The sequence below is a fragment of the Octodon degus genome, unplaced genomic scaffold, assembly GCF_000260255.1.
Source record: "Octodon degus isolate 3935 unplaced genomic scaffold, OctDeg1.0 scaffold00182, whole genome shotgun sequence".
Lineage (NCBI taxonomy): Eukaryota > Metazoa > Chordata > Mammalia > Rodentia > Octodontidae > Octodon > Octodon degus.
In genome coordinates, this window is record NW_004524758.1 from 1,795,936 (window position 1) to 1,814,770 (window position 18,835).

At 48.9% G+C, this 18,835-nt stretch overlaps 1 protein-coding gene across 1 annotated transcript in view; it reads left to right on the forward strand.

Annotated features, from left to right (window-relative positions):
- Positions 1 to 18,835, forward strand: part of Ntm (neurotrimin) — a 1,027,590-nt gene that overhangs the window by 1,006,510 nt on the left and 2,245 nt on the right. The window contains exons 6-8 of the mRNA XM_004643683.2: positions 780 to 900; positions 7,972 to 8,123; positions 16,436 to 16,468. Of these exons, the coding sequence (XP_004643740.1) occupies positions 780 to 900; positions 7,972 to 8,123; positions 16,436 to 16,468 (306 nt within the window). The remainder of the gene's footprint in view (positions 1 to 779; positions 901 to 7,971; positions 8,124 to 16,435; positions 16,469 to 18,835) is intronic.

Sequence of the window (18,835 nt, forward strand, 5' to 3'; positions counted from 1 at the left end):
CAAAAACATCTGCTGAAGATTTCTTTTGTCCATAGCATAAAACAAGGTGTTTTCTTGGGAGAAACACTGATTTTCCTGGTAGTGAGACCCCAGAAAAATTCTCTTTGGGGTCTCCTCAAATCGAGTGCTTTAAGAGCATCATGGACAATATCCCTGCAACACACAACAGTGAGTTTATTGTGGTGGTTGTTATCAACGCCTCTCAAGGCAAACTGTTGGGACTGCACAGGTTCTGGCCGACTTGGAAAGCACCCGTGCAAGTGTGGACATCTAGTGTGGTTTGGCTGGATTCAGTGGCCCATTGTAGAATACCAAAAAGAATGACTGATCTGTATATCCTTAAGGCAATTCACCATGAATATTATTTCTAGTAACTGAGCTTTTGATGGGAATTGCATAGGTAAAGTTTGCATATTTTGGAAAGAACTGGGGTGCAGAAACTCTATAAGGTTGATTAGAAGTGCTGACTGTCAACCTGTAGAGTGCAGGGCTGAAAGGGTGGCATCATCCTGGGAAGGCCAGAGAGTTGAAACCTGAAGCAGACCCAGCGAGCTGGTCACGCGTGCAGAGGAGAACAGGAACCACGCGAGCTAGGAAGGTCATGCTTTCCTTTAGAATGATAAAGTGTTTTCATTCCGACGTAATTCCTGCAGTGATCTGAGGAAGCGAGTCAGCAGAAGAAGCACAGAGAGCAAAGAAAACAGCTCCATGAAAGAGAGATGATTTTTTTGTTTCGTGTTAAAATGCATTTTCAAGTGCTGTGGAACATCTCTCTGCAGATCCGCCCTACATTTCAGAAGCAAAGGGTACAGGTGTCCCTGTGGGACAGAAGGGGACACTACAGTGTGAAGCTTCAGCGGTTCCCTCTGCAGAATTCCAGTGGTACAAGGATGACAAACGGTAAGGTTTTCCCTGCCCTCCTGCTCCTCTCCCCTCCTCCCCTCCCTCTTCCCCCCATCCCCTTTCCCCCTTCCCCCCCTTCCCCTCTCCTGTCCTCTCTTCATTCCCATCCCAGAAGGAGAAAATTTCTGGTTTCCTGATTCCAGATGTTTGCAAATGAATTTCTAAAATCTCCTTTTCAAGTCTCCATACCTGTGTAGGGGAAATAATGTGCAAACACAGGCTTTTCCTAAATTAATGAAGTTCAGTGAGGTTTTCAATGTTGCTGTGCAGAATTACCACTTCCAACTACCAGGCCTGAAAGGTAACAAATTTTTTTAGGATGCAAATTCACAAAAGAAAGGCCACCAAGAGCATGTATAGGCCTTTAAATATTTTATAGGCCAGGAAAATAACAAGTTCTGCCTGAAGCTATTTTTAACACGTTCAGGGTTGGCAGTGAGGCGCTCATACTGCTCTGGGCTCTGAGAATGGTTCTGGGGTCAGCCGTAGCTCCCAGATCCCGCTTCCTTGCCAGACTCTGTCACCCTGGGGTAAGAGGGTTTGTCACCTGGCTTTGCCTTCCCTTTGTGCCCAAGTTGTCCTTCCTCCTCAGTGGGCAGGAATGAGCTTGTTCCCTCCCGTCCCACTGTTGCAGCCATCGTGGGAGTCAGTGAAGATGGGCCAGGGGTAAGGGAGTAGCACAGGCACAGACTGAACCGGTGGAAATGAAAAGCTACTTTAAAGTGGATGAACAAATAAACGTGCATATTTCCATTAAAATGAGGATGCGGCAAAGCTTTGTGATGGATCTGGGTGAAGGAGGAGGAAGGAGAGAGGCTGAGGAGGGACAGCGGCAGTACAGGGGACGACTGGGGAAGAGCAGAGTGAGCAATCCCAGCCCAGAGTGTGCATGGCCGATGCTCCGGGGTGTACATGCAGTGACTCCTGGTAGTCCCTGAGTCTGCAGAAGAAACCACGCGGTCTTAAGAGTCCCTGTCTTCTCGTGGTAAGGACTAGCAGTTCTTAACTTTTCGGGACACATTCTGGCAGTTTCTAGGAAAGTCTGTTGCATTCATCTGGCCCACTTGACAGATGAAAAGCCTGATAGAGTCAGCCAAATAGCTCCATGGATTAAAGGGCCTGCAAGCAGGCACAGGGGCCAGGGGTTCGATCCCCCAGCCTGCCGTGCCTGCCCCGCCCCCCCCAGGATGAGACAACTATTGAAACTGGGCGTGGTGGCATGCCCCTGTAATCCCAGCTCTTGGGAGCTCTGAACAGGCGGAGCACTAGGAGTCTGATCTAGTAGTGAGACCCTGAACACTGTAGACCCTTCCCTAAAATTGTATATATATATATATATGAAAAGTAAGATCTCAAAGTGTGTGGAGGAAAATGCAGTGAAAATGGCCAATGTCAGAATTTGGCAAGGGTTGTGGTCTTCAAATTCCTGGTTCAGATTATCAGATATAAGCATGCAAAGTTGATGAAAACAATTCAAAAGAAGAAAGATGATTAAACATTGACTGTTATTTTCAATAAACCAATAGAAATCAGCAGTATAATTATTCAAGCTATCCTGTGTATATACATATATATTTTTCCTTTCTTCTTTCTTCTTTCCTTTCCCTCCCTCCCCCTTCCCTCCCCTCCCTTCTCCTCCCCTCCCCTCCCTTCTCTTCCCTTCCCTTCCCTTCTCTTCTCTTTTCATTTTTCTCCTTTCTCTCATCACAGCTGTTTCTTTCCTTTGAAGAGTTTCTTTCTGTTTCATACCATCTTCTGAAACTTTTGGATTTTATATATTCTTTCAAGTTCTTACATTAGGAACTTACATTAGGAAGACAATACAATATTTACACATGGGGGTCTGATTTACTTCACTTGTGAGCAGGGTCTCTGTATCCATTTACTTATAAAAGCCCTGAGTTTATCTTTTTTACAGCTGAGTAATACTCCATTGTATAAAAATATCACATTATCAAGTCTTTTTTATCCATTCCTCCATTGGTGAGCATTTAAGTTGTTTCCAAGATTTAACTATGACAAATTGTATTTCTATAAACAAATTGTATTTCTATAAACCTAATGCATTCAGTTCTTCTGGAAATTCCCAGGAGAAGAATAGCTTGGTTCAATGGGAACACTAATCCTAGTTTTTGAGGAATCTCCACACTGATTTCTATGCAGTTGTACCAAGCTGCTGTCCCCCCAGCAGTAGAGAAGGGTTCCTTTTTCCCCAAGCCTCTCCAGCATTTGTTATTAGTTGGTTTCTTGATGTTAGCCATTCTTTCTGGGGTGAGATGGAATCTCAGTGTTGCTTTAATTTGCATTTCTCAAATGACACACCATTTTGCTTAGTGAAAGTCTACATTGTTTCTAAAGTACTTTTGTGTTTTCTTTTACTATTTTTTCTCTTAACGACTTAGAAAAGCTAAATTTAGCAAATGGCTAGTGTCAACAGAAAGCATAAGAAAGCCCTGGATTTTGCCCAGAAATTACGGTGCCGGGAGGGCTGCTGAGCACAGCACCCAGGGGGAGCGTGAAGGGAGCACGGGCAGGGCGGTGCCACAGCCTTGCTTCCCCTCCCCCCGCCCTTATGGCCACAGCCTTGCTCCCCTCCCACTGAGTGGCTCCATCTTCCGTGGCTGCTCCCCTACTAATCCCTTGCCAGTGTCCTCCAGTGAGTGGAGTCGCCTTTTGTCCCGCCAGTCGGAGTTACAAGGACATCTCAGTCTCCATGTCCTTTGCCTTAACCAGCTGAGTCTGTCCCAGGGGAGCCACCGGGCAACCTGCTGCAGGCAGGCCCGCGAGGCTTACCTCCCTGGCCACGAGCAGCCTGGCGAGGTAGGAGGACTGGGCACGGCAGGCTTCTCTGCGGCAGAGGCAGGCCCTGTGCTCAGGGTCTTTGGCGCCATCCTAGTTCCACTCTGGTGCTGCCAGATGTGCTGGCCCGCAAAGGCAGGGAACCGAGTTCTGTGCTGTCCCTGTTCCTCTAGGAAGAGCAGCAGGCAGTGAGATCTACAGCTTCCTAAAGTGACTGGAGCCTGATAACTGTGCGGGTGGGGGCGTGCATCCATGAGGGGTAACAGGGTCACCCCGGCGCTGAAGAGGCTGCGCAGTGCTGCTCTGCTACACTAGGGTTAGCTAAAGACTTCGCAGAGTTGTCAAGAGGAATCCGAGGGCTGGTGAGCTAGTTCAGCACACGAAGCGCCTTCTTAGCAAGCCCAAGGACCGGGTGTCCATGCCCTGCACCACTGGCCATGCTGGCCCTGCCCCCGGGAGCGCTGAGCTAGCTGGTCCCCAAGACCGGGCGTGGTGGGGCAGGCCTGTAATCCCAGCACTGGGGAGGCTGAAAACAGGAGGATCACTATGAGTCTGAACTGTGTAGCGAGACATTGTATTAAACACATTTTAAAAAATCTGGGAAAGTCCCTTCCCACTACAGAGCCAACATCTCGTTAACATCTGGGTACGGATGTGAGGGCTTCCTCGCCATCAAAGCAAGCGGCATCCGCTGCGTGGACAGCCCAGAAGTTTCCAGCTGCTGCAGGCCAGGCTGTCCGTGGACAGCACCCCTAGAGGATCAGTGCCTGTGAAACAAGCTGAAATGCAGAAGCGGAGTCTGGCCCCAAAGGAAGGTACAGGACCTCCTTCTCCTCTCATAGTGCAAGCATGTTAATGAAGCCCACAGACTAAGCCAGCTCACTGTCCTTCTCTTGGGAGAGGAAAGCTCCAGAGAAAAATATACACGAAGAGGAGGAAGCCAAGCCCCTCCAACCATCCTTCTGCCTTCCCTGGTGACAGATGCTGGGCGACAATGTAAGCGAGAACCTGCCTCTCTCTTTCGATCAATGTCACCCTCAGCTCTAGGAATGGATAGAGCCATGCTGCGACCTCGCTGAGATGAAGCCTTCCAATAATGACAGTGACAACGCTGCAGCCTCTATGCCAAAAGCATACTGTGGCTCCCCGACAGACAAGGACCCTCTTCTCCAACTTCAGAGGAAAACGTTACATTGAACAACATTCTGCACCGGACAAAGCAACTTCTCACCATTGTCTTGCCGACTTCCATTTCTGCCTTAAAGATGGCCTTTCTGGTTTGATGAGTCCGTTTCCAGCCACTCTGCCCTGATGCACGTCTCCTGAGCCCTCCGTGTGCACCCACCCTGGCACCGTGCACTCGCCACAAGTCCTGCTCCAGGCCAGGCCGAAACGGAGTTTTGGTACCCCCCCCCACTTCCCTTTCTTATCTGTAGAATCAGCTTCTAGCCAAGGAATGCATATTGTTGCAGGGAAACGCGAAGTTTGGCTTAAAGCCCATTCTCTAATAGGATATTTTATTGCTTTCAAAAGCAGCAGAATTGGTCTCAAATTCCTACGGAGACTCACATGTGGCAGGAATTGCTGCCGGCACCTGAGCGGAAGGGAGCAGCTGGCCCCCTCCCCCGCGCCCTGACCAGCTGCTCCACCTTCTTCTCTCCCTTGGCCTGTAGAGGAAGCCGTGGTTCCATAAGTAATTCAAATTCCCTGCCCACGTTAGCCATCTGTGTGGCATGGCTTTTGTTTTAAAGAAAATACAAAAAAATAGTAAAACTGAATAAACAATATGAATGATATACAATTTCATTAAACACATTGATAGGAATTCAACAATGGTTGTTATATTACATATTGTTGTCTTCTAGTTGCTCAAAATACCAGATATAAGCCTATAAAATTGGTCAAACATTGTAAAAAATTAAAAAGGAGAAAAAAATGAGCATTTATTGCTCCTTTCAATACACCAGCGGAAATCAGCAGCACAACTATCCAAGCTGCCTCTCTCTCTCTCTCTCTCTCTCTCTCTCTCTCTCTATATATATATATATATATATATATATATATATATATATATATATATATGATTTCTTTTTTCCTCCTCCTCTTTTAGGCTCTCCCCCATCCCGGCTGTTCCCTCCCTTGGCACAGTTTCTTTCCCTGTTGCAGTATCCATTGCACCTTTCAGGTCCTATTTATTTACTCTTTCAAGTTCTTCCAGTAGGGAGACAACATGATGTGCACACGGGATTCATGTCACTTATGAATATGGTCTCTAGTTGCATCCATTTACCCATAACAGCTGAGAGTTCATCTTTCTTTATAGCTGGATAGTATTCCACTGTATAAAATTATCACATCTACTTTTTTCATTTCTCTGCTGTTGAACATTTTCGTTGTTTCCAAGATTTAGCTATGACGATTTGCATTGCTGTAAACATGGGCACATATGTATTGATCTGGTATGATCTTTTCAGTTCTTCTGTGAAAAATACCCAAGAGGAGAGTAGCTGGGTTGAACAGGACCTCTAATCCTAGCTTTTGCAGAATCTCCGCATTGATTTCCATAGTGGTTGTACCAACCTGCTGTCGCAGCAACAGTGGAGAAGGGTTTCCTTTTCCCCACAACCTCCCCAGCATTTGTTACTGGTTTACTTCTTGATGATAGCAATTCTTTCTGTGGTGAGATAGAATTTCAGTGCTGAATTTCTCAAATAACCAATGACATTGAAGCTTTTTTCATATATTTATTTTCTGTTTGTATTTCTTTCCTTTTTTTGGGGGGGTGGAACCGGGGATTGAACTCAGGCCCTTGCGCTTGCCAGGGAAGCGCTTATTCCACTGAGCCACCTCCCCGGCCCCTGTTTGTATTTCTTTATCAGAGAAGTGTGCATACATCTCAGATGCTCATTTTTGATTGGGTCTTTGAATTTGGGGGGTCTATTTTTAATTCTTTATTTGTTCTAGATAGAAAACCTTTGCCTAAGGGACAGTCGCTAAGGCTTTTTCCCAGCCCATCAGTTTTCTTTTTACTCTGTTGGTGATTTCTTTTGACATGAAAAAACTTTTTAGAAAAATAAGATCCCAGTTGTTGATTCTTTGGAGTTTCTCCTGTGCAGTTTCATTTTTGTTCATGAGCTCTCTGATGACCCCTGTGTCTGCAAGATTGCTACCTACTTTCTCTTCCAGTAAATTTAGTGCTTCTGTGTTAATATTTAAATCTTTGATCCACTTCTTTGCTGGCCCCTACAACTGGTATGAGCCTTAGAGCATAGTGGCTTGCAGGAGGGGATTGGCTAGGAAGACTATCCTGGTTCTATGGAATTCTATTCTTGGGGATCTCTAATTCCTCTCAGATTGATCCCTTATGATGCTCCTGGAAGGTCACTCTTCCCAATCCTTCAAAGACCCCTGAGTTGCAAAGGATCTCTGATCTTTTTTGTTTTTTTTTTTTTTTTTTTTGTATTTTAGGGAAGGATCTACAGGGTGCTTAGGGTCACTAGACAGGACTTGTAGTGTTACAGCCTCCTAAGAGCTGGGATTTCAGGTGCACACCATCACACTGTCTCAGTTGCCATCTCCGCATGCCATGAGGGTGGGCCAGCATGGCAGGTCCAGGGATCAACTCTCAGCCCCTGAGCCTGCTTGAAGGCACTTTCATCTGCTGAGCGAGTTGGCCAGCCCTAAGATCCCTTATTATTTTCTCTTGTTCACAGCAAAAACATGTCTTATCTGTAGAATGCTTTGAGTGCATAGGAAGAAATTTGATTATGCAAGTTCTAGAAAAGTGGGACTTTCCCAGCCCTCAAGTCACCCTTTTCTAGGAAGCCTGAGCTTCACACGGTCCGTGATATGGCACCATCTCTATGATCACCAGCACCAGCACCTTCATTACTGCCATCAGCAGCAGCCAATAAATCCTGTTTTGAGCATGAATAATACTGCTCTAAATGTCACAGCGCTGGCACAATACATTTGTTGTGGTTTGACTGGCAGATTTACAAACCAAGGATGAAAGCATGCACCTGTCTTTGGAGAATTTAAATATGGGGACAGTGAGGTGAGACATCCTGCCTAGAGTGTGTCTGGGTACACATACAAAAGGGAGAAGTGGAAGTTCCCGTGCCATCCCGTGAGCACACCTACGGTTCTGAGGGGTGCGAACTGCGGCTACGGGGGGTTGGGCTGAGGGAAATGGGCAGATCCAGGTCTGCTCTGTCCCACAAGAGGAACTGACCGCCTTTGTTTCCCCTTTTGTTTCTCTTTTCTTAGACTGATTGAAGGAAAGAAAGGCGTCAAAGTGGAAAACAGGCCTTTCCTCTCAAAACTCATCTTTTTCAATGTCTCTGAACATGACTACGGGAACTACACTTGTGTGGCCTCCAACAAACTGGGTCACACCAACGCCAGCATCACACTATTTGGTGAGACTGGGCCCTGAGTGGGCACTGGGTGTGGCAAGTGGGGTTGGGTTGCTGGAGGGGTGGAGCGGAAGGAGAGCCTAGGAGGCTGAGCATCAGACTGCGTTAGGTGGGGCAGGGAGAGGGTGCATGTGAAGGCAAATACCAGGAGCAGGGAGACAAAAGGAAAAGGAGCATCCATTTCATTGTACACTGCGAAAAATCCTGAAACAGATGAGACCTTGGGGATGCCAAAATGCTAGCTTTCGTCCCTTGGTGATGTCTCCTGAATTGACTTGGGAATAATAACTGCGTGAGCTGTAAGGTACCCAGACGAGTGCCTACTACTTCCATACTTCCCTCCCTGGGTTAATATAACATGTTCCCTTTTCTGAAACTTTCCCTACCTATGGGACATAAGGGAAACTGAAGTATATTAAAAAAAAAAAAAAACAGGATCCCAAGCCTGTGAATCCTTAGTTATATTAGCTGCCGAAGGAGAAGTAAGAAGATGAGGGCTGTCCCGGCTCCCCGTTTGGTCAGTGGGTGTTGTGTGGCTGGAGTAAAACATCTGTCCATCCGAACCATCATCTTAGAAGATACCACACAGTCATTCATACATGGATCCTTTAAGCATTCATTGAGAGGCTAGCTCTAACGCATCGTGCTCTGCCCAGATTCCCTGCCTGGCAGTTGTGTTCAAGCTAGATATGGGTGCCCAGGCTCTGTGCTAGGTCCCCAGATGCCCAGGCTTCTGTCGGCACAGGTGCAAGCAGGGCAGGCTTCCTTCCTGTGTGTGACCCCAGGCACCTGGCAGGGGCTCCACTTCCTTGATGGACACGGATCCTGCCTGGAAAACACACGAGTAGTTCTACTGGGCTCTTACACAACCCTTCAGACCCACCAAGTCTAGTGTGTTAGGAATGCCTTCAATCAGTCATCCAAAGCCTCCATGTTAAGAAACTCTTTTTGATTTGATGGGAAGGGGAAGAACGTGAAGGTGACAGATAACTGGCAACCGTGGCTGTTGTGGTCCTAGGGCACCCTGGATGCTCTGACAGCTCCAGGAGCCCCGTTGTCCACTCTGTGATCCAAGCCCTCAGTCCACCTTGCATCTCAGGAGCAACGGTGTTCACCAGTGCCCTCCACACTTAGCAGACCTTTTCTGGGATTTTTACAAAGTTAATTACGTTTTGGGGGTTCATCATAGGGAATTTGTACCTGTACACAACACAACCTGATTCTATTCTTCCACTCCCCTTTCCTCCCTTCAACCTCTCTTCCCTCCTTGTTAGCAAAAGCGTTGTTTCCATTTTCTTTGTTTTCTTAACATTTTTCCTTTCCTTCCCTCCTTCCTTTCCTCTCTCCTTCCTTCCTTCCTCCCCTCCCCTCCCATCCCCTCCTTTCCTTCATCCCTCCCTCCCTCCTTCGTTCCTCCCTCCCTCCTTCTTTCCTTCCTCCCTCCCTGATTCCTTCCCTCCTTCCTCCCTCCCTCCCTACTTCCTTCCTCTTCTCCTCCCTCCCTCCCTCCCCTTTCCTTCTTCCCTCCCTCTCTTCCTCCTTCCTTCCCTTCCTTCCTTCACTTCCTTCCTCCTTCTTTTCTTCCTTCCTTTCCTTCCTTCCTCCCTTCCCTTCCTTCCTCCCTCTCTTCGTCCTTCCTTCCCTTCCTCCCTCCCTTCCTTAGCCTTACTTCTTCCTTCCCTCTGAACACTGTCTTCCTGTTTGTTTTATCTGGCTTCATTAGAGCACTAATGTTCACGTGTGCCCTTCCCATGTATCAGACTTTTTGGTGGGTTTTGGGTGTGTATCTCTCAACACATAGAGAGCCTAGACTAGAGAGACACAGCACTCCTTTTCTTGAAACTCTACAGTTCTCCCTCGCTCTCCCTTTGGCCCTTTTACAGGCCTGCTCTGCCCTCAAGGCAGTCCTCATGGCCTGGAATGGCTTTTCTCTGGTTTTGCCCTCCACACTGTTCTGATTTGGATGAACACACAATTTTGCCATTGACTTAATAACTCTTGTCTAATTCTCCAGACTTTTTCCTTCAGCCAACTCAGGTTGAAAGAGCAGCAGACTTTCGTAAAGAGTGAAGGAGCCAGGTTTGTAATGAAAAGCAGTCAATCGTTCTCTCAGAAATGCTCTCTCAGTAGACCCATGTGTGGGTGTGACAACATTCACCCCCCTGGCTCGGCCAGATGATTGGCAGCCTTCGCCCTTTGGGACTTTCCTGTCATTATTACTTTTCTGGACTGCAGAATTCTCTAAAAAGTGACAGTACTTACTCAATTAAGTCTGGAAGGACTGAGTCAAAGAGAGATGAATGTAGAACACACCAGACATTCTTAAACGCAGGTTGTCTCAGAGCAGCACTGTGCTAGCTCTCCTTGGACATTCCAGTCTGCAGCCTCTCCTCACTGAGTCAATCAGAAACCAGTTCCATTTTCTAGTTTCAGCTGAGAGACGTTCCCCCAGGAGTCCATGGCAAGGGTGCTGCTGGGGGCCAGCATTCAGTAGCGCTAGCGAAGCCCCACCAAATGTGGAAAGCAGAGTTTCTGCTGCACAGGCGCTAACCAAGCCTAGTCTGGACATTACCATGGCTCCTAGGCTCATTATGGAGGCTCGCCATCAAAGAAAGCTTGCACAAATATAAATGTATTGGGGAATTCTCCATGTCTCTTTCCATTAAGAACCATCAAGTAGACGTGAGAAGACTGCAAAGCAGGTTTACGTTGTGTGGCTATAATTTGCAGTGGACTGCATTCCAATTCATAACAGAAAGCCAACTCCAATGCCATCATTTTGTCACCAACTTGTACATAAATTGCACACTCCTTTCCATGTGACATAGACCCTGAAAAGGGAGGAGTTCTGGCCTCAGGAAATGCTCCTCACAAGCAATTTTTAGGGGGGTGCTTAGGCCAGAAGGGGCAGGTGGTCCTTCCCATCAGGAACCATCTATCTTTGGCACAGCATAGCTTTCCGTGCACGTGAGCCTTCTGTCTTCCTGTGCCTGGAGGGTTCTTCATGGGTTTCTGAGCTTGGTCTTCCAAGAGGACACTATGGTGATGTTCGTGGGGTTAAGGCTACTGGAGAAAAGTCTCGGGAAAGGGACAGTGATCATTTGTTATTGGATCAGTGTCTCAGAACGCTCGACAGGCATTCATCTGCACTGGAGACTAGACAGAGTGGCCAGCCCCTTCCCATCCCAGCCACCTCATGCCAATGTGAAAGGCGAAGCATTTCGGTGTGTGTCTCACTGTGCCTTGTCCTGCCACCTCTGCTTCTGTGTCTTCTTTTACGTGTCCATTCTTCCAGAAATGCTTGAGAAAGGCAGTATACAAACTATATATGACCAATATATAGCTGCTGTATATAATATATGTATTTGTTTTCATTTTTCTCTCCTGTATGTCCCTCACCTGACTTAGAACTAAATGAGCCTACAAGCTCAACTTTGTTGCAAGGTCAGTATCCTCCTCGCTTTGTGTTTTTTCTCTTGCCCTCAGTCCCAGAACCCCTTTCCAGCCCTGTCCCCTCCTGTGCATTCCCTGAGAGTCCCAGCAGCCCCTGTGCCTGGAAGGTGGTGGTAGAAGGCTATGGAAGGTGGATCTTGGGACCTGCACACGGCCAAGGGTAGCTTGCCTTTCTCTGCTCATCCCTTGGGCAGTGTCCTAGGAGGGCTGGGAGGGAGAGGACAATGAAACATCACTAAAATAGCAAAACCCAGAGATCAGTGTGCAGGCTGGTGTGGGGGAGTAAATCTGAACTTGTAGCATGACGACCCCAACAGAGTGGCTTCCATGAGAGGAGACCAGGCGACTGGCCCTCAGCAACAGGATCGGGCACAAGAACTTGATAATTCAGACAGCCCAGCAGTGAACCTGCCCATTTCCAAAGCATACTAACAGAAGTGGCAGGCCTGGTGTCCCACGACAGCCCTCAGCAGGTGGTGATCTATGCTGGACCCCACTGGCTTCTAGCTCCCAACCTGACCTTGAGGAGTTGTCTGTTCTTGAGAAATTTGCTATAACTTATTTGGACTGGGTTTCCTCCTCTGTAAGATGTATAGATGCCCTTTATCTCTCTCAGAGTATTGTTTCAACATTCAACAGAAAATGCATATTAAAAAACTTTCAGAATAGGTGCATGTGGAAAGCTCAGTATAAGCTGAAAGGCCGGGCCCCTGTGGAGCATACCGCAGACCCACTTCCTGCCTTCAGCCCCTCGGCCTCCCCTTCCACTACAAGTCCTCGCGCACGCGTGACTCCTGCACACTTGCCACTCGACGCATCCCCTTTGGCTTTCTCCAGGTTCACTATGGCCACTTCTAATTACTGGACTGAGCAGCTCTGGCTGCTGCTCTCCTCTTTGGGTGAGTGCGGGCCCCAGGAGGAGTCCAGCAAAGGCAGCTGGTGGGGGAAGAGGCTTCCCCCCCTCCCAGTCCAATCATCTAGCCTCCTTCTTCCTGCTTACCCCCCTCCTGTTTACGCGTTCACATTCTGCTTGTGCCAATATTCATGGGAGAGCAGCAATCAGCCTGGGAGGTGGAGGGGAGATAGAAAGGAATGAATTATTTGGGAGGCTGTTTGACAGATGAGGAAAAATACTTTTATCATGAAGAGTGTCTGGGCTACATTAGTCACCTTAGTGATGTATAGTAGCATGGTGATGAACCATAAATAGGAAAATACAACAGAAATAAAAAGCAGAAAGAACAGAAGGAAAGTCAATGGCTGTGTTCAGATTCAACCTACGTGCTCTGAACCCCTGCAGGAGGCGTAGCCACACATCTAAAATAGAGTCCTCTGGAAAAGGAGCCACACACATGGCGTAGCAGAAGTGCAGGCTGCGCAGGTGCTTCCCGGAGTTCGTAAGCTGATTCTGACCACATAGAACTTCATTCTGAGAGGAGACAGGAGCACTAAGGACTCAGATCATGGTGACCAACAAGCGACACTTTACCAAAGTTGTGCACAGCCGAGCTAACAGCGCGACCCCATTCAAACACCATGGGCAACAAAACCAACCGAAAGCAGAGCAGACACACGGCTGTACCTGGTGTCCACACAGGGCACAGGAGCCAGAAGCAGCACCGCCAGACTCCACCTGCTGAGACCAGCCGGGCTGCCTCTGCTCCCTGTTTTGTGAGCTGGCCGATGCGAGGGACGCAGCTCTGTGCCAGCTGCCTCTCCTTCCTCTCCCATTGCAGTGTGGGTCTCTCCCAGGGAACACTCCAGTGGGTGCAGTGGTGGGCCAGAGGGGGGTGCAGATGGTGGCCATCGGAGTGTTTGCTCCATGCGCTCACAAGGACACCTTCTGTGGTCTGCACACAGGAACACTTTAGACGAACTGACCCTGCGCCTGGGCACACTTTCCACGTTCATCTGCGTTCATTTTCTCCTCTTCTTTTTGTCTCCAATAAAATAGGTGGCTGCCTGTTTTCTGAGGGAGTATCTCTGGGATGCGCTCATCTTATCTGAGAAATATGAGAAAGATGTCTACAAATGCGTGGATTTCCACTGATAGGGAACCGTGGCTGTAAGAGATGTTCAGAGCTATTTCATGACCCAATATCTGAAAGGACTAGGAGGAATTTGATAAGAGAATTTCAGTCCTTCTCAGCATTTTTGGCCACCCTTGAAGTATTTCTCTGCCTCTGTTTTGCAAACACAACAGATTGCATGTCACCTTCTCGTATTAATATTTGGTGATACAGGACTCTTGCAGTGATAAATACGGGCCAAGGGCTGTGTTTCCATCGCTCACAGAACCTCTACACAGGCGATGTGCCAGGCCGCACTGCAAGCTCAGCGGCTCCACAGCGCTCCTTTGCCATCCCTGGTGCTTCATCTTCTATCTTCTAGGCACTCCATCAAATACCATCTTCTGATGGTATATGAGGGCTGGGAAACACTGATTGATTAATGCTTGCTGTTTTACTAAAGAATAGGGAACTAGGTAAACTTTGGCTATCAGAACAGAGCACCTGCAATCCAAGTGAAGATCAGCTCTTCCCTGCAGGGTTTGAAGATCATAAACTAGCCAAGCCACCAAGGCATCCTGCAGTAACCATCTCTATGCTGTGTGTATATCAAACACTAGAAGATGCAAAATCCCTTACTGTACTTTTAGAAGGGTGTGTATCCATTGTCACCCAGCCTGCTCTTGCCTAGTAGAATTAGGCAGCAGCCCTGAGCCTACCTGAGTATTCAGCTATGAATATTGGCTTTTCTGGCAAAAAAAAAAAAAAAAGAATCACTTTATGGACTGAGTCGGAGTCATTGACTGTTGACAGAGTTGGAGACATGGCACATGTCTTTTTCCTTTCTTTTTTCTCTCCCTCTTTCTCCTTACCTTCCTTTTAGTTCTTGCCTCCATTCTTCCTTTCCCTGTTCTTCTCCTCATTCTCTTGAGCGTTGTGTCACTCAACTTCCTGCTAAAGAAGAGTGGCTCTGGCGCAGTTTGTGCCCTGGACGCACAGTGCAACAAAAGTGTGTTGGTGACATATAGAAGGCTGTGCCAGCATCCCACGTCTCTCCTCGGGTCACAGCACGGGGACTGGATGGAAGCAGCGGGCTGCGTTTGTAGTTCATGGAAAGTCTTTTTTGCCTTCACGTGTGCCTCATGTAATCAGCAGAGACAGAAGGATACTCTGTTGAACCTTAAAGAATCCAGCATTCCTGTCTAGAAAAGTCAAGGAGTAAGTCCTAGCTGAGTCAAGGTACAATGGGAAGCTCGTCTTTACCTTTGTTGATGCTGAAGAGCACTGGCCGTTCAAATGGAGTGCACTGGAGATTCAAAGCAGGGAATAAAACTAGATGTGGGCAATTAGATTGACGTGGTTCTCAGAATTTTTTCTCTACTGAAAAAAATCACTGTTATCTAGAGCAGGATCTTGTGCCTTTCACTTATTCCCAATTTCCAGATGGGAATGTCTCTTTGTCCTCCAGCTCAATCTGAGCCAGGACCTCCCTGCATTGGGGTGAAAGTGGTGTGTCTATGTTGTCCCTCCAAGTTTCTCTTCAGAGTCCTTCCTCCTTCCTCCCCTCTTGACACAAAAATTCTCACCAGTCAGTGGTACTCACAAGGGACCATGGCTTCTGCTCACCTTCTCTGTTTTAAAGACCAGCAAGTGCCCTGAGGACTGTGCTTGCTGAAGCCACCAAAGTCCTGGAGCACGACTGCTGCCTCATCTCTGCCGTCCTGGCTTTCTATCCCACCTCTTCTCAGTAACAAAACATTTAGGCATAGGTCACCTCTTACATCTTCATATCTTCAGAGCAGCTTCTTGGGTTGATAATGACCACTTAAATCAAGCGGAATATCCTATGTCAGCTTCCTTAAAGACTAGCTGGAGAGTTTGCAAGGTAGGCATTGACCTGATTTTGAACAAAATGTTCTAGGTGTGTTTAGACTGGGTTACATCTAGGTTATCTTGCTACACGTGGAGACCCTGGGACAAAGAATACAGATCACAGAGGTATCACCTCCACAAAAGGGCTAAAATGTCATGTTCCACACTTTCTATATTAAAAGTGAACAGCAGCAGAGGCCCCTAGCTATAAAGAAAAAACATAAAATATTAAAACCAGAGGATGTCTCTGCCATCAGCAGAAGAGCTGGGAAGGGCCATGGTTTGCCTTGAGAGGTAAAGTTGGCAAAGTCTGCTCACAGAGGAAGTTAGCAGCCCTGCGTCTCCACAAGGCAGCCCAGGAAGCACAGCTGGGCAGCAGGAACAGCCTCAGTTGGCCCCAGAGAGGTGAGCCTAAGGCCAGCTTCATATCACTGGATGCATAAATTTAAGTCACATACCAAAATCCCAGCCTCTCTGGCCCAGGGAAGCTAATTCACTAATGCACAGGCAAATGCAGATTAAACTTGGAACTTTCAAGCCCAGTGTGAGCTACTACATTCAGCCTGTTGCTGTGTAACTCAGCTGCATACTTGGCACCTGCTGACTTCAGCAAACTGGACAGCAGAGTGCGGACTGGCTCTGAAGCTGATGCTCGCAGAGGTCTTTCCACTTGGCACCGTGGGCTCCAGTGGTACAGCCACATCTTCTGCCAAACTGGTGGTCATTTTGATTCACCTTCCAACTGACTATTCTTGGCACCCTTCATCAGACTCTAGTGCACTTCCAGCTGCCCCAGAAAACTGAAAGGGGTCACTATCCCTGTGCGTGCAGGGCTGCGTCGGGGCAGCAAGAGGCAGGTGCAAGAGGCCCGGGGAAGCGTCTAGGCTGTGTGCCACTCCATTCTTCAAATCACCAGAGTGCAAAGGGAGTGACTCTGACTGCTTCCGACCTTAACAGTGGCTTGTTTTTAATTTCTTTTAGAAGTGAAAACTACCGCTCTGACCCCCTGGAAAGGTTGGTATATTTACCTTTCAGGCAGCTGCTACCTTGATGGTGACAGGGTCTGGAAAGCTCTTCACTTCTTTCTAAGATGCCTTCTTTTCTGAGCTCACCCCAGGAAGCAAGGAGCCCTCCCTGGCCTTGACCGTCACCATGTCAGTTTCGATTAACCCCTCCCCGGGACACCCCACCCTCGCAGGCTCGCTTCCTCTCGCACGAGTCTAACTCGCCTTCGTGCAGCACTAATGAGCTCCTGGCAGTGCCCACACAGCTCCCTTTCCGGGCAGCTCTGCGCCACGCCTGCTCTCTCTCGGCTCGCAGCTGCTCTTACGCAATGATCTTCTCAGACCCCAGCCTTGCATGCTACCCTGTGCTTACCCCTCTCTCTTCCTCTGTCTCTAACTTGGAGCTGGAAGGGAAGTGGGGAGAGGGAGGTGGAATGGGAGGAAGGGGGAGGTTCTGGGGTGAGTCACTTAGCTAGGAATAAAATGTGTCTTATTTGAGACTTTCATTCCTGCCAGATGTTTCCGATGGATAAGTGACACTCATCACAGTTCTCTGCGACCCTATCCTGGTAATTAGTCTCCTTAGGCCACCGCAGCTCTCTAATGAGACAGAGGCAATGAAGGCATCCAGTTTGCAGTGGAGGTGTGGCTGGTGAGCAGAGGCCTCATGTGCATGGCTGTGTCACCAGGCAGACGATCCAAGCTGTCACTGTGCCCAGCCCGGGCCCTGAGTAGGCCTGCGCTTGGGGCACCGTCACCACACTCGCCTGGGCAGGGCTCCTCCTCTCGCTGTGTGCTTTGTGTGGGCCTCATCTAGGTCCGGGGGAGCCCTGGAGCCCACTGTCTCTTTGCTCTCAGATGCTCTAGTGAACTAATTGTGGAGACAGGACTCAGGGGACCCCAGGAAAGCCACCTCCTGGAAAGGAGATAACAGAGCTCACGCCCTCTCTCCGTAAGAGCCACCAAGTGTTGTGGCAGGTACCTATCCAACCGCACGCCTTTGGCCGGCGTTCCTGGTCTGGTGGCTTTGCCACTTTAGACATTTACCTGGCACCAGGACTTTCAGTGACTGTTATTGCTTGAATTAGCAAAAGGAGTACCCATATCTGTAAGTGGGGATAGAGGTAAATCAGAAAAATGGCAGAGGGTTTTCTCCTTTGCTTCTCATTGTTTTGTTTCTTCAAATGCAATGTTAAGAGAGAAACCGAAAGACAACATAACCCTAAACAAGTCAGCACGAGCAACGTCCTCTCTGCTCTTGTCAACGAACACTGATTGGCCACCTGCCACGGGCCAGTGTGACAAGGGATTTGTCCTCCGGAAGCTAAGGGCGCTGCGCAGCAGTACATAATAGACAGAGAGTGAGAGCGCAGTGTGGCCCACGTATGAGCAGTGGCTGCATGTGGTGCTGAGAGACACCACCCAAAGCAGGCTGCCTGGAGGGGTCGCTGGCTGGGCTGGAACGGGAGCTGGGACAAGACACGGGCGATGAGATGGAGAGCCGCGCGCGGAGGCACAGCGTGCGAGAGTGGGAAGACGCTGGCCATGTCCACGTGTGGCGGTGCACCCCCCAATAGGTGAGGTGGACACAAGAGCAGGGGGGCAAGAGAGGCGGAGGGGACACAGCGCAGGAAGATCACGCAGCGTGCTGCACACTCGCCCACACAGCTGGACAGTTTGGGGCAGGGTTCTAGGACTTAGATTGGCAGCAGAGTCACTTCAGGAAGAGAATCTCAGGCTGCAGTCAGCATAAAAACATACTTGAGGAGCCTGGGTGGCCTCCCTTGGAAGGACTGCCTGGCCCAGCCTCAAGGCTGCCCTCTTTTTTGATGCTTCTGCCCAGCTCCTCTAGGCCTGGTTTCTAGGCTGTGCCCTGGGGCACAGAGGACCATGGGGACACTGGCCGCAAGGGATGGAGGGCTGGGAGGGTGTGGTGGGCCTGGGTGTCATTGCAGATGGAGCATGGAAGCCCCTCTTGGGCCTGGGTAGAAGCAGCAAGGAGCCACCCCAAGCTTCTGCGCGGCAGCGCTACAGCAAGATGTGCTGGGAGCCTCTTCCTGCTTTCTATAGGAAGCTTGTGGCGCAAGGGTTTGGGCCTGCCCCTGTAGCCCTTCTGTGGGGTTCCCTAGCAGAAGTAAAATCAAGAGGGGAGCAGAAGGACAAGGGTGCCACACACACAGCCTAGCGGTGCTGGCTGTGGTGACAGGCCAGCTCAGGGCCTCATCCAAGCTCAGAATCCCAGGGTGGAAGCACAGTGTTCTTCCCTTCTGCACATGGTGACAGAGCCAGGCTTCTGTGGGCAGTACCCCTGGGTTATGCTTCTGCCCTCGCCAGCAGCCCTGAGGAACAGGAGGCAGGAGAGCAGAGTGCCACAGCC